This window comes from Siphateles boraxobius, unplaced genomic scaffold (genome assembly GCF_051911475.1).
Source record: "Siphateles boraxobius isolate OS27281-9 unplaced genomic scaffold, OSU_SipBor_1 12, whole genome shotgun sequence".
Lineage (NCBI taxonomy): Eukaryota > Metazoa > Chordata > Actinopteri > Cypriniformes > Leuciscidae > Siphateles > Siphateles boraxobius.
The window spans coordinates 11,542,672-11,557,434 of record NW_027508722.1 but is presented as its reverse complement, the minus strand read 5'-3'; the positions used below and the strand labels follow the sequence as shown (position 1 = coordinate 11,557,434).

Sequence of the window (14,763 nt, the reverse complement as noted above, 5' to 3'; positions counted from 1 at the left end):
GAACTACAACAGGAAAAGCAGTTTGGATTTCAGGAAAGGTAAGGAAATCTAAATGAGTGAATGTTTTTAGAGGGAATTCCATTCAGAGGGCTGGATGTTAAACACACATGCTTGAGATTCATTTCACCCTTTTCCATATGTGGATGAGATTGACATTATGCCTAGAGATATTTTCCATATGTGTCTGTTCCATAGTACACTCCAGGTTCTAGACTGTCAGACTGGAATGTAGATACAAAATGTATTCATGCATACAGAAAATCAAAATAAACAAATCTTATTTTTATGGAATATTGCAGTATTTATTAGAAATGATCTGTCTGTGCACATCATTATTTAAAAAAAAATAATAATCATGCCCTCTATTGCAATTTCCATTTCATGCCGACTTTAACATCCAATAACCAGTACCGCTGCTAGCCATTTTGGTGCCCTAAGCATAATTCCTTTATGATGTTCACTACTTCCTTTATGATGTCTCCCCCCACCCAAAAAAAAAATTGTTTTTAATGCCAGTTTAGCTTTTTAATGTGTAATCCAACGAACCACTGAGCTTGGGAAGTTGAGTGTGTTTGGGGGGAGGGGCGGCGGCGGCACCATCGTTACTTTCTAGAGCAATTAAATACTCTGTTCCGCGTGTTTTGTTATATACATCCCTAAAAAGTGCCTAACAATATTTCTATACTAAAATAATATCGGCATTATAATTATTATGACTATGATATGATGATTGATTTTTCATTAGGCTATTTTTTGGTGCCCCCTCAGCAATTGGTGCCCTACGCACAGCACGTGATGCGAGTGGTGGGAGCGGCGGCGCTGCCAATAACAAACAGTATTGAACAAATAAACAATGCAATGTGAATGTTATTGTATTCAGCTTATTTTTTAGTTGCAGTCTCTAATTTTCCTGCCCTAGCCATGACCCGTTCCAAATTGGACAAAGCCTCTCAATTAAGGTTTAGAAGAGGTAGCAATCCTCCCAAAACTGTGCACACAACTGTAAACACTAAAATAATGCTTGGAAAAAATCACGACATTTTGATAAAAAAAGCCTAGATTTTTTTTGTTGTTTACTGTGTCAAAAAGTGTTAGGTAAACTTGGCAACAACAAGCAACACACTATAGTAGTCAAACCAAAGTGAAGCTCTTTTGAAAAAGTAGTTAACTACAACGTACATTGCAAGCTACTGATAAAAAGAAAAATATGTATAGCCATTATTTGATATAATTTAAAATTAAATAATGATAGTCATTAGAAAAAGTTTGTAACTGAAAAAGCTACTCTGCTGTCATGATACTGACAAATGTAGAATAGTTACTCCTCAACACTTGAAAATGCAATTTAAAAAAAAATTCATATCCAAAACCTTAGAAAATATGCATTTCATATGGGCAACATTTAGCCTATATAATATAGCCTACAAATTAATATCATGTTTGATATTAGTTGTTTGCAGACATGAAAATTTAAATATAAGGCATAAACATGTGCATGATACCTAACTGCCATGCATTTCAATTCTACATATATTTGGATGCTAAACAGGAAAGAAAATTCTCAATACTGTGAGATCTCTTTTTCCTGGCTGACATTTTCATGACTTTAGCAGATCGCACACGTGAAAGACTTCCATTATGTTCCAGTTTAAAGAATGTCTTGTGTGCAGTTTCACAAGGCTGAGGGGAGCATTGGTTAAGACACAGTCTGGACAGGTTAGGGCCTGTTTGACTACTAGCTGTATCCAGATGTTGTCCAAATACATATTGAAAAGACAAGTGTAGACACGCTGATCGGAATTCTATCCGATCAGCGTGTCCAGGTTCTGAGGTAGCATTGTGATCGGATCTCAGTGTAATGTAAACACAATCCAGCCATGTCTGTGGATGTCACACAAAACCCCGCCCACTGTCATTATTCCCCCTCCTCTCTCCAGAAATTGCTGCACATAGCTGTGTGGATTTGCGATACAGTTGAGCGGGAAGTAGGCTACATCGCAAATATACTGAAATGTTTGCTTTCAAACCCTAAAATTGCAGAACCATTCATTTTCTGTAAAGAATTCGCATTTTTCCCACCACAGCTTGGACCCATATATTTCTCTGTAGCATACCGTTTCCATTACGCATTGTGGCATTTATTCACATTATTACCAGGCTACTTGCAGCCTCTTCATCCTGCTCATTTTGCAAAATTTGTAAAATGTCCCCCGACTGAAAACTGTTTTCAAAAGAAAATCCACCCTCAGGTCGACTTTGTCGAGCCATCCTTTTTTTCTTTTCTTTTTTTTTCCCGTGGGTATGCGACATCCGATCTGTTATCCAGATACAGAAGCCACTTGATGTAGACAGGTGTCAATGCATCGTGTCCTGATTGAATTATGATCCGATCTGCACGATCGCATGTTAATGCCAAGTGTGAATGCAGATTTGAAGGCAAGTGGATATGTAAATACAATAATCCAGAGACACAGAATATCTGCCAAAACAAATAAAACAAAACCTTCAACCATTAACAAATCTTAGACCTCTTAAATTGTCAAATTTGATTAATTACCCACTGGTGAGTGAAGGGGAAGGTGACTAGACATTCAGAAGGGACATTCAAACATTCAAACTGAGAATATTTGTTTTTTTATATAAATTAATTCATTTAAAAGAAGAGAGTTCAAGCTTCATTATGGAAAAACACTCGTGCCTGTATGACAAGTATTCGCGGAATTATAGTTAATTTTCGGAGGCGTTTCAGAATGGACTTAACTGACAGAGAGAAGGCAAAACTAGCATCATGTTTGTTTTTCTTTATTTGGCGAAAAAGCACAACACTTTGTTTTTATTGTGAGTATCCAAAAAAAAAAAATAGACACTTATCAGGATCTAATGATGTACAACACTTAATATGTAAGATCAAAATCAACAGAGTATTTTGAGGTTCTTTTGCACTGATAAGAAAACAAGTGAGACTATGAGCGCCTGCGCGATAGTCGATCTCAGAGGGTTAAATGAAAGGGTTGAAGGTACTGTATAGCTGGTGTGAAACTTAACATAGACTGAACTTTCTTTATGAACTTTCAGAGTTGTTGTATCTGTGGTTTAGAGACGACCCCTGCAATGCAAATGGAGTGCCTTGCATTAAGCTATCAGAGTTCCTTAACAACTAAGCATATTGACACCACAGCGCTAAACTGGCAAATGCAAACAGCACAAACAAGTATGGCATAGACATCACACTGTTAAACAAGGCAGCAATCCAAGCACAACAAACACAGGGAGACAGACTGAGAACATGGAGAGGAATTACTCAGACAAGTACAATGTTTTGGGGAAAACATGCTCACATCCCAAAGTTATAGTTTTTCTGGGTCTTACTTGCACAGACTACGCCTTCATAACTCAAAACACAGTGTATAAATCCGTCACTGGTGAAATAATGGAAAGAAAGTATAGAAGTAATAAAAACCAAATAGCATTACATAAAAAACCTCCAAATGAATCCGATAAACATGTTGTTTACAGTCAAAATATGACATTGAAGTTACTCCTCACTGTGGATTATTCAAAGCAAGGTGTTTGAAGTGTTAACTTAAGGTGATATGTATCACTCTTGTTTGTTCTTGCCAGCTCTTTCTCTTATCTGCTCAGTTAATTTGGCACATCAGGGCTAATTTTATCAGTAGTGATAAAACCCTTCACAGCAAAATATACACTACCAAAAGTTTGGCATGATAAAATATATATTTTTTAACGTTTTTGTTTTGTGAACTTATGCTCACCAAGGCTGCATTTATTTGTTCAAAAATACAATGAAAATGTGGTGACATTTAAAAAAAAAACTGGGGGTGAGGGGGCGTTGTTCAGTGGAGTCGGCAATGGGAGATTTAGACAGGAGAAGCGCGGTTAATAAGTAGATCAAGTACAGTTTTTTTTCTTTGGTATTATTTTGTGAATAAAATATCCGAGTCCATCTCAGCCGACCCTGCCTTCTCCTCATTTCTGTGAACCTGTGTTACAATAGTGCCGAAACACGGGAGGCGAAAGTTGCTGCCACCATGCAGTGCGCGGGCCTACACCAAAAGCACCATCAGGCGCACCTGGACATAAGGGAAACGACCCAGAGGCATTTGTGAATATATTCGAAAAGACTGTGGAAGCATGCGAGTGGCCGTGGGCCCACTGGCCAGTGCGCCTCATTCCACTGCTTTCGGGGGAGGCGCAGGTGGCCACCCAACAGCAGCCAATGCAGAACCTACTTGTCTACGATGACCTCAAAAGGGCCATCCTGCAGCGGGTCAGCCGCAGTGCAGAACAACACCGGGGGTTGGCAAACCCCTACCCTCAGTATCTCTCTCCAACCCTGCCTCTTCTGGTTATCCTTCCACCTCTCGACCTGTTCCTATTCCTAGGTCCCACAGCAATTTGCTGCCCCGAGCCGTGCCAGTGGACTAGTAATGGAGCCTGCAGCGGGACTGAGAGCGCCCCCAAGGGGAGGGGGGGGGGGGGGGGGCATCCCAGCTGGTTCCAACCCTGGAAAAAATAGAACTTCAAGCTTCTCTATGGACGTCGGCCTCGTGGAGTGCTCAATGTCCTCTGAGAAGCTTGGGAGGATGGACCTTCATATAGTAAAAATTACATTCAGTATATTCTGGACCTCTGAGCAAAACTCCACATATTGTTGCTGCTCTCCATGAAAAATTGGCTGCAGGCTCAGGACAGATGGAGCCGGCTATAACAATTCTCCCTGTGTTTGGACCACACACCTCTGCAGTGGCTCCAACGCAATATATTTTAAAATGTAATTTACTCCTGTGATGGCAAAGCTGAATTTTCAGAATCCATTACTCCAGTCTTCAGTGTCACTGGATCCTTCAGGAAATCATTCTAATTTGCTTATTTGGGGCTTAAAGGGATAGTTCACCCAAAAATGAAAATTCTGTCAGTATTTACTCACCCTCATGTTGTTCCAACCCCATAAGACCTTTGTTCATCTTCGGAACACAAATTAAGATATTTTTGATGAAATCTGAGAGCTGGATCACTCCTCCATACTAGTCCATAGGCTTCTTAAGGGATTGAATCTTGCCAGCCCCGAAAAGTTATTGAAGACATCGTTAAAATAGCCCAAGTGACTACAGTGGCTCAATCTTAAGTTTATCAAACGATGAGAATACTTTTTGTGCGCAAAAAACAAACAAAAATAACGACTTTATTTCTACTATTCATTTCCTTCTCTGTGGGCCTCGAGTCAGTTCATTAGTGTAATAGCGTAAGATTCTGTTGTAATACGTCACACGCATCACACACGACCAGCGTCGGCCAATAGTGAGCATACGTGTGACGTAGCTCTACGCAATCATACTATGTTAAATGACTAGAGGCCCATAGAGAAGGAAATGAATAGTTGAAATAAAGTCGTTATTTTTGTTTGTTTTTGCGAAAAAAAAGTATTCTTGTCGCTTGATAAACTTAAGATTGAGCCACTGTAGTCACTTGGACTATTTTAACGATGTCTTTAATAACTTTTCGGGAGTGGCAAGTTTCAATCCCTTAGAAGCCTATGGAGGAGTGATTCAGCTCTCATATTCCATCAAAAATATCTTAATTCGTGTTCCGAAGATGAACGAAGGTCTTACGGGGTTGGAACAACATGAGGGTGAGTCAATACTGACAGAATTTTCATTTTTGGGTGAACTATCCCTTTAAGAAACATTTCTTAGATAATATTTTTGTGGAAACTCATACACTCAACAGTTGGGGTATGTAAGATAAAAAGAAGAAGAAAGAAATACTTTTATTAAGCAAATATACATTACATTTTCTCAAAATTGACAAGGCAGAAATGTATAATGTTACAAAATATTTCTGTTCCAAATAAATGCTGTTCTTTTTAAATTTGTTATTATTAAAAAAAAAAAATTCAGCTTTGCCCTCATAGGAATAAATTAAACTTTAAAATATATTCAAATATAAAACAGTTATTGTAGTTTAATATTATTTTACAAATGTTCTATTGTTTTTACTGTATTTTTTAATCAAATAAATGCAGCCTTGGTGAGCATAAGAGAGAAAAATCGTAAGTATTCTAAACGTTTGACCGGTAGCTTATATATGAAACATATGATAAGGTCAAAACAACTGTGAAATTATTGTATGATTTTCCAAACCCAGTCTGATGAGAAAACATAACTGTGTTTTTGAGGTGTCGATTTCATACAAAAAAAAAAATAAAAATACAAAAAAACGAAAACTACTTTTTTAGAAAAAAAATAAGCATGAAGTTCCACCCAGAAACCCAATTGTCATTGGGGAGTAAGCAGATTGCGCAAAAATACTAATGACGAATTATCCACCAATTCGACAAAATGCAAAATAATTACGATTTGCCACGAGAGGATGTTGGATTTTGGAGTAAACTAAATTAAACTGAAATGACCCCTATTTTAGTAGGTTACTCGTTTTCCCTAAAAAGACACAATGTACATCTGAATGAGAGTTTGTTGTTTCTGAAATAGCAGTTTATCAATGTATTTTTAAACGACAGAGACAGCAAAAGAAAACTAGACGTCACACTTTCACTTTTAAGGGCTAGTCCTGGAGGAAGAAAATAGAGCAAAGCCTAAAAGAAAATTTGAAACGGTTTTCTGTGGAAGTTCTAATTCCCACTTACCTGCTCACTGGCCCTTCTCATTGAAAATAAATTGTGACCATTCGAGAAACTCTTTCCGAGCAGCTCCCTTTGCTTTCATTCACTGTCCTCTCTCACTTCAGCTGCTATGTGTCTACAGTACATCATAGAATTAGGATAAGTGGTTTATCCATGAAAATCTATCAATTTGCAAGAATCCAAAACTTTGCTGTCAATGGATCTTAAAGGTGAAGTGTGTTTCCTATTTTGAAAGTAAAATATCTATTCCTATCCTAGTTTAATATGCAGAGACAACTATAATTGAGACTTTTGCTCTGTTTACAACATTGCTCTGTTCATTTGAACACTCCAACCAGTCCAACATAGCAACATTTTCTCAACGAATGCCATGACTTTGGGGCAGTGTGATCTGTTTGGATGACCAATGACAGATCGGAGGAGTGTTCGGGTAGACATTGTTTTTAAAACAGTCATTAATTTTTGTAGATCCATTTGTTGCTTCAAGTGCCACAAAAATGAAACGCTCCACTCTTAACTTGTAACCCAGAACATTTATTTAAATAAATAAAGCCAGTTCTCTCAGATTTCTATAAATCTTAAAATTGGCATTAGTCCATTACATACACATTAGGAAGTTTCTTGCCATCAAATACTATCCAGAAAGGAAGAGTTGCTGAATTTCTGATTGAATGAAAAGACTATATAGAAATGTCAGACTACTTTACATGATCTATCTCTGCCAAGAGCAAGACAAAGGAAACAAACAAATTGTCAGCGTCTGAGTGGTTATTTATGACACCTGCATGAAAGATGTGAATGAACACTGAATGAACTCATGACAACAGAGAACAAAGACTCATATTCATATTCATACTCAAACTCAAAATCTCTATTGTCACTGTACATTTATCTATTAGATTTTTATATTGTCAAGAATTGGTTATGTAAATTGGTTAAGATAGTGTATCTAATTTTTTGTCATTGTGCATTTATCTACCTATTATGATGTTTATGTTTAGGGTAGGGGTGAGATTAGGTAGTCAAAAATATCTTTATAAAATGTTTTGTTTTCCTTTAAAAATCAAGCAAACAACAACAAAACAGATATCATAAAGCTTACATGGAGAAAATCTGTAGCCCCCTCAGACTAAACAAAAATTGTAATGTCAGCATACCAAGATCTTCCATACAGTACCATGACCGGCTGTAGGAAAACTCTGTTTGATGTATGATCTTTCATGCATTGTGCAAAGGTCAGCATTACCCTCTATCTGTATAGGAGGATCAGCTATACCATTGCATGCAGGAGGCAAATGGTTAAGGGGGAGAGAAAGGTGTAATGAGGGGGGAAAGTGAGAGAGAAAAGAGAGAGGAAGAAAAAGGGATGAACCATCTGCTGTCTTGTCTATCCTACTTCAGAGTGTCATCAGTGGAGTGTCTTTTTTATTACGGAGCAGATGCTTTTGACACTAGTGTCATCCTGAAATATATAATGTGCAGGTCTCTGTGTGTAGGATGAAAATGTGTCACTGACAGTCTGCTGCAGTCATTTATATTCACACTAAAAAACAACAACAGCAACAGCAACAACAGAGAAACACACAGCCACAAAAATACACAAAATGCAGAAATAGCCTCTTGTAACCCATCCTTTGGTAACCAAACATGTAATAGAGATGTACACAACCAAACACTAGTAACTGTGCACATGTAGATGCAGGGATACTCATATTCATTTAGATACCACAAATAGATGTCATCCATTGCATAAACAGAAACAAACCCTGTCCACAGAACAAAATGTGAACAAATATTTGATGATTACCCAGCAAACAATTTTGCGTTTAAATAGCCATCCAAACAAAGGCCAGACGTTTAGGCTAAAACAAGGCAAAATTTGGGCTGTCAGTGAACATTTTATAGACATATAACCATAGCCCAAGAATAGACTAGTCATCAATTAGATAACAAAGAAATGAAATGAGTGAAGAAATGAAACCAAACACCTTGTAATCACTGCATGTTTACTTTGCTTACATGATGGAATATCATACATCTTGCAAGTTATTTTGGCAAAAACGACATGTAACCAAATTCAAGGTTATTTGGGCTAGAAGTGGGTTACTCATAGCCGGACTTTATCAGGTTTATAGTTTACCTAGACAGTGAAATGGCGGCTATTGCTTGCTGGGTAATAACATCTATGACAAAAAACAAACAAACAATTGCCATAATGGGGAAACCCGAGACGTTCCCTTTCGAAGTAGAACTTCGATGTTGCGTCTTGGTGCTGACGCCATGGGGAAGCCATCAGCGCAACTGCTTTCTGAGGCATGTGTAACCTCATACCTATATCCATTGGTAAACGACAGTCCATGATGTCACAAGCAGAGTGTCGGCGGGTACAAAAAGCTGCCTGTAATACACATCATCAGCTTTTTTCTTCAGGAGCCATTTTGTTTGTAAAACGTGATAATTGAAGACAAACTATGGATAAACCAAGCAGCAAGTGCTTTAGAAACTGCGCACATCTGAGTTCACATCAGTGTTAATTTTGACGGACATTTCTGATTTAGTTATATTTTTCATTTGCAGACAAAAATGAGCCTTAGTCATTGTTAGTCATTTTTGTCTTTCATAGTTTTAGTCTAGTTTTAGTTGATGAGAAGTCATTGCATTTTTTTATTTAACCCTTCTATCGTTTCGCATTAATCTGAGAGGCGTTACTGTGGCTGCGGATGCCATATGCCCCAGGAGCCTCTGAAATAGTTTCAGTGGGCCTGCTGTCCTGCCCTTGAGCGAGTTCAGGCAGTTCAGCACCGACCGAGCACATTCAACCGTGAGGAGTGCTGTCAGGTTGACCGATTCCATGACCGTACCAAGAAAAGAGATCCTTTGCACAGGGCAGAGCGCAGCTCCTGCATTAGCCATGGATCAGAACTACACTCATGCAGGAGAGTCATGGCATGCAGGGCGGAGGCGGCCTGTCCAGCGGCTCTGTATGCCTTGGCTGTAAGAACAGATGAGAACTTAGAGGCCTTGGATGGTAGATGCGGATTACCCCTCCAGGCGGCAACGTCCTTAGGACACAACTGCATTGCTACCCTGTGATCCACCGGGGGGGATCTCCACGTACCCCTTGGCTGCCCCACCATCGAGGGTAGTGAGGGGGGCACCAGCTTGAATTCGGGCAGAAAAAGGTGCCACCCACGATCTGGTAACCTCATCATGCACTTACAGGAAGAAAGGCACTGGGGCGGGGCACTGATGGTCAGCGTGAGCCACCCCAAGAAGCCAATCATCCAGCCTCTAGCTTTGGGGACACGGTGGAGGCCTCCATTCGAGCCCAACACTTTCAGCGGCCTGGGAAAGTATACCTGTCAGCTCTGGGTCAGATTCGATCAATGCTTCTTTTCCCAAAGGGGGCAACACAGCTTGGTCTTCACGCCCGGAAGACTCTATCTCACCCTCCGATGCCGCAAGCCCCGAATGAAACGCTTGGTCCCTAATGAGAAAGACCAGCAATCTTAACCAGAAGCTCCAAAGCTAAGAGCGTGCTAGAGTAGTGGGGGGCCCATAGAGATTGGCTTGGTGGGTAGTGCCCAACTGTGATCCTCAGGTCACCCTGGCTAAGTAGCCATTTTCTGATTACCAGACGAGGAACTAGATCAAGGTATAGGTGAGGGGACTCCACCTAATATGAGGTAATTGAGTCTCGACCGCAACACCGTGATGGTCATCTTACCGCAGTGGGTGCATGACTCATCCAAGAACACCACCTAAGCACACTTTAAGCCATGACACGTGAGGCAGCGACCGTGATTGTCAGACAGAGCCAGGTAACGACCGCATCCAGAAATACATATATCTTCCTTAAATACCCACTTCGTGGGGTGGAGTTCGTGATGCAAATTGTTTAGTTTAGTTTAGTTAATGTCAAACATGACTAACTGAAAGGAAACTTTTATCTTTAATAAGACTGCACAACAATGCTGAACACAACAATAGACATCTATGGGTAAAACATGCATGCAAATGGCTGATACATACCTCATAGTTTATTTTTGTAAAGTTTTCAAATGTATCCGGATTAATGTGGATGTAGCCTTAGATGAAATACTGGGGAGCGTAAGGCCCTTTAAATAGAGTATAGAAAAACCTACAACCAATAAGTACCACAAAGTAAGTTTGTCTTAAAAAAATCAGGCATATCTACCTGAGACAAATTCAGATCTGTCTGCTGGATCACCCAAATTAATTCAGTAACAGGCTATAGATTACCTGCTTGCAGTGCCTCCATATATAGCTTAACACAAATATCATCATCTTTCTTGATTATTTACATTTAGTCTCTCATTGACACTGACTTTCTCCAAAAGCTCAAAAAAATTGTGTGCAGGTGCTGTTACTCCATGGCAATTTGAAAAGCCATTATTATAATGTCAGATCTTCCTCGAACAATCAATTCTAATTCCCTTGGTAACTATCTCTCTGTCATGTTCTTGCACAGCTCACTGCTCATTGGTTGCCTCTAATTAACAGGCAGACCAATAACACTGCAGACATGACTTTTAGATAATGTTGTGTGAGTCAGAGTTATGTCTCAATTTATGGTGAAAAAAATAGTAATCAACTGTTCAACAATCAATTGTTTAAAACTCAATTCTACTATGTTACCACATCACTGGTGGATGAGGGTCACAGAGTAAATAAAAACTGGCATAAGTTTAGAGCTTAACCTTCAGCAATCTTGCTTATATGCTTTTTATATGCTTCTAATATCTTATATGCTGATTTGTTGCTCAAGGTCACAGTGGAAAAGGATTATGCTGCTTAATATTTTTGTGGAAACTGTGAAACCGTGATTTTTTTGCGTTCATTTTTTTAATTTTTTTTAATTAATGTTAAAATGATAACAGCATAAATGTACTTTCCGAAAGAAAAAAAAATCTTGATGACCCCAAACTTTTACTTTAGTATAAGTCCTATGGTACTTACAATATACTTCAATGTACTTCAAAGAACATTATTGTATTACCATGATACAAACAATACAAATTTCTTTCCTTGGCATGATAAAATTACTACTAATTACTTATTATTATTACTTTATATAACATGCACCAATGTTAAATAAAGGAAAGAAATAAGCCTGGTGTTCTTAACTATTGTTTAGGAATCTGGGACAGCAATACTTAAAGTTATTTGTAGAAAATACTACTTTTTCAGGAGCGACTAAGTCAGCCAAGCAGTAACTGGCAAACAGATGGCATAGAATATTTTCAAAAATAGTCAATTCAAGATGTTCAGCAATGAGTCACATTTAGCTGATGTTACAAAAGTTCTGAATAAAATGCTTAACATTTCAGCCTCACCTGCAAATGCTTCAGCTATGAATCAGACTTCACTAAATGATAGTGATGTTTTGGTTTTGTGGAATGGTAATAATATTTGTAACTCATGTAAGATTAGAGAACACAAATTGATGAGAAAAGGCTATAGATATAAATCAGACAATGCATTTATAGTTTATTGTACACACAACAAGGACCACAGATGGACAATTGCTGATTATTTTAGCATCCTGGTTTCAGTAATCCTGAGACCTGTAATTAAACACCATCTCCATTCCAACAAAACAGTTGGAAGATTCGCCAGAAGAAAACTCTAAACTCTTGTCAAAGTAAAATTGTAAGTGCCCAGAGTTTCCAGTTGTTTTAAAAAGGAAAATTGGTTAGTACAAGTAAAAAAAAAACAACAACAAAAAATTACAAAAAAAACCAACAACACAGCTATCTGTCATTGGTTTAGTTTTGGTGTAAAACATTTTGTCATGCAGACAATAACCAAATCTCTCTATGAGGTCTGATCATTTGGTTTTGCGTGTGCAATTATTTTCAGGGAAACATAAGGCAAAAGTTCATAAGGCAAAAGTTTTAGTTCCAGGCAGGTCTTGACCGCATCACGTTCATATCACTTATTTCAAAGGTTCTTACAGCCTACAACAGCAAAAGAACCAAAACCCACAACAACTAAGCAAAAAATTGATTAAACAATAAGATAAAAATGACAAATACATTGTATAATGCAGGGAAAACGCATACTCTCTCACTCCAATGCACACACACACACACACACACACATAGTACGGATACAGTCGCTATAAACGACTTTTGTCATCGCTGCTCTGTAAATTTTATCAGTAAAAGAGTTAAACGCTACATGACATTTATAACTAGTGAGGTACGGTAATAACGGTGCTGTTCATGAAGCAGATAAGCTTACCGTTTCGCTAGTAGAGACGCTGCTGCCAAAGATAGATACGCACGGACTCACACACACTTAACCGCTTGTGGTGTGCATTATTTTCTAATAATTCAACAGACACGACAGTCATCAATTATTCCTTACTTAATCATTATTAATGAAGGGTTTCCCAAACTGGTGTTTGAGGGAACTGCAGGGGGTTTGCGACTGGTTGAAAAGCTAATAATTAAAATTAGGGTTTGGAAAAGATTAATCGCGATTAATCTTTTCCCAGCCCTTATTAAAATAAAAAAAATGTAAATAGCATAAGGACACTATTGTCTTTCTAGAGTTGCTTTACAGCAGAAGTTGATTGTCTCATATTTAAAATGTGTTAGTTCCCTGTAATTTACATTGAGCCTGCTTTGAAACAATCTGTATTGTAAAAATCTCTATAGGTATAAATAAAAGTGACTTGACTTCGAATAAAAACAATCAAAATAAAACACTACAATTTTACATATCATTTCAGTATTAAATCTCAGTGAGTTCTTCAAGATAATATTGGGTGCGGCTGACTATAAAGTTTGGGAATCCCTGTATTAAAGGACTCAATGTTCTAACAGCAAAGAGTGCCCATTATGTTCTAAATAGTGCCAAAAGCAGTGACCCACATCAAAGATAACCTTAAATAATTTTACCTCATAAAAGACTAGATTTATCCTAGTGGTTCAGCAGATAAAGACCACATACTTTTTTCGTCACATTCTCTGCAAATAATAGCAATGCAAATGCATGGTACAGTAACTGCAGCTAAACCCTCACAGGCAGAACGCATGCTAACTTTGTGTCTGCTGAGTAAGGGAATTTAACAGGGTCTGCTGGGGAGAGCTGGAGCTGGGATGAATGATTCAAAGAATTCTCAATGCTGTAAAACATTAGGCACTGTTGTTGTACAACTCTTGGATGCATCTTGCATAACTGACAGAGTGTTTTCTGCAGATTGTAAATCAGAGGTCTGATCTCAATACACACAATGTGCTTTAGTGCCATGTCCTGCAAAAAGCACTGCAACAAATTCTTTTGATCTGTTCAGAACTATTATTTTCCACTGAGTTCAGATACATAACATGCATTCCAACTTATCCAACTTATTTTGCATTGTGAATTAAACAATAAAAACTCATCTCAGACAACTAATGCTTACAGGTATTTGATAATTCACTGATGAACATGACCTGTGCAACATAAACTCTAGCAACTTTAAAATGTATAATAATGAACAGTTCTCAATTGGACACTTACCATCATAAACACTAACGTCAGCAGCCTAATGCTTTTGCTGTTCACTCACAGCATCAGCGCCACATCATCTTAATTCCTGCGCTCCTCATTCAAACACACTATTATTCCAGCACGTCAAGCTCTCATCTTAAATGGACCATACGTGAGATGCATCCAAAGTCAGATTGTTTAGTGACTTTCCCTTGGTTTATTCTTCAGTTTCCAATGCAAAGTCTCCAAAGTCTCAGAAACAAAGCACTGATCTCTAGCAACACGTTGCAGAAGGATGGTGGACTTGAGAAGGGAAAGCAGAGTGGAGGTTTGGAGAGGAATGTGCCGTGTAACATGAGAAGTCTTTAAAAAAAACATACTGAGGAGATTTATTGTCCTGGGCTGGGCACCTCTAGAGTTTACGCCATATTGCTAATGCACAGCGTTGTATGTGATCTTCATTTATTTTTATATAAACAAAATCCTCATTCATATCTCATTTAAATTTACTATGTTAATTGCAATTACCACTGAAGTAATTACAGCTAGAGTTAATGTTTTACAACATTTCTGTGGCATCTTGGTGTTAATATATCAAT

The 14,763-nt window shown here is 38.2% G+C and overlaps 1 protein-coding gene across 2 annotated transcripts in view; it reads right to left on the bottom strand.

The window, feature by feature from the left end:
- The window catches only part of gask1a (golgi associated kinase 1A), a 30,221-nt gene extending 15,752 nt beyond the window's left edge, over positions 1-14,469 (bottom strand). For both annotated transcript variants that reach the window (XR_013195927.1, XM_077207967.1), the window contains exon 1: positions 14,195-14,469. Coding sequence is in view for 1 of the 2 variants with exons in the window: in XM_077207967.1 (XP_077064082.1) it covers positions 14,195-14,200 (6 nt within the window). In the remaining variant the exon portion in view is untranslated. The remainder of the gene's footprint in view (positions 1-14,194) is intronic.
- Between the last annotated feature and the right edge of the window lie 294 nt (positions 14,470-14,763).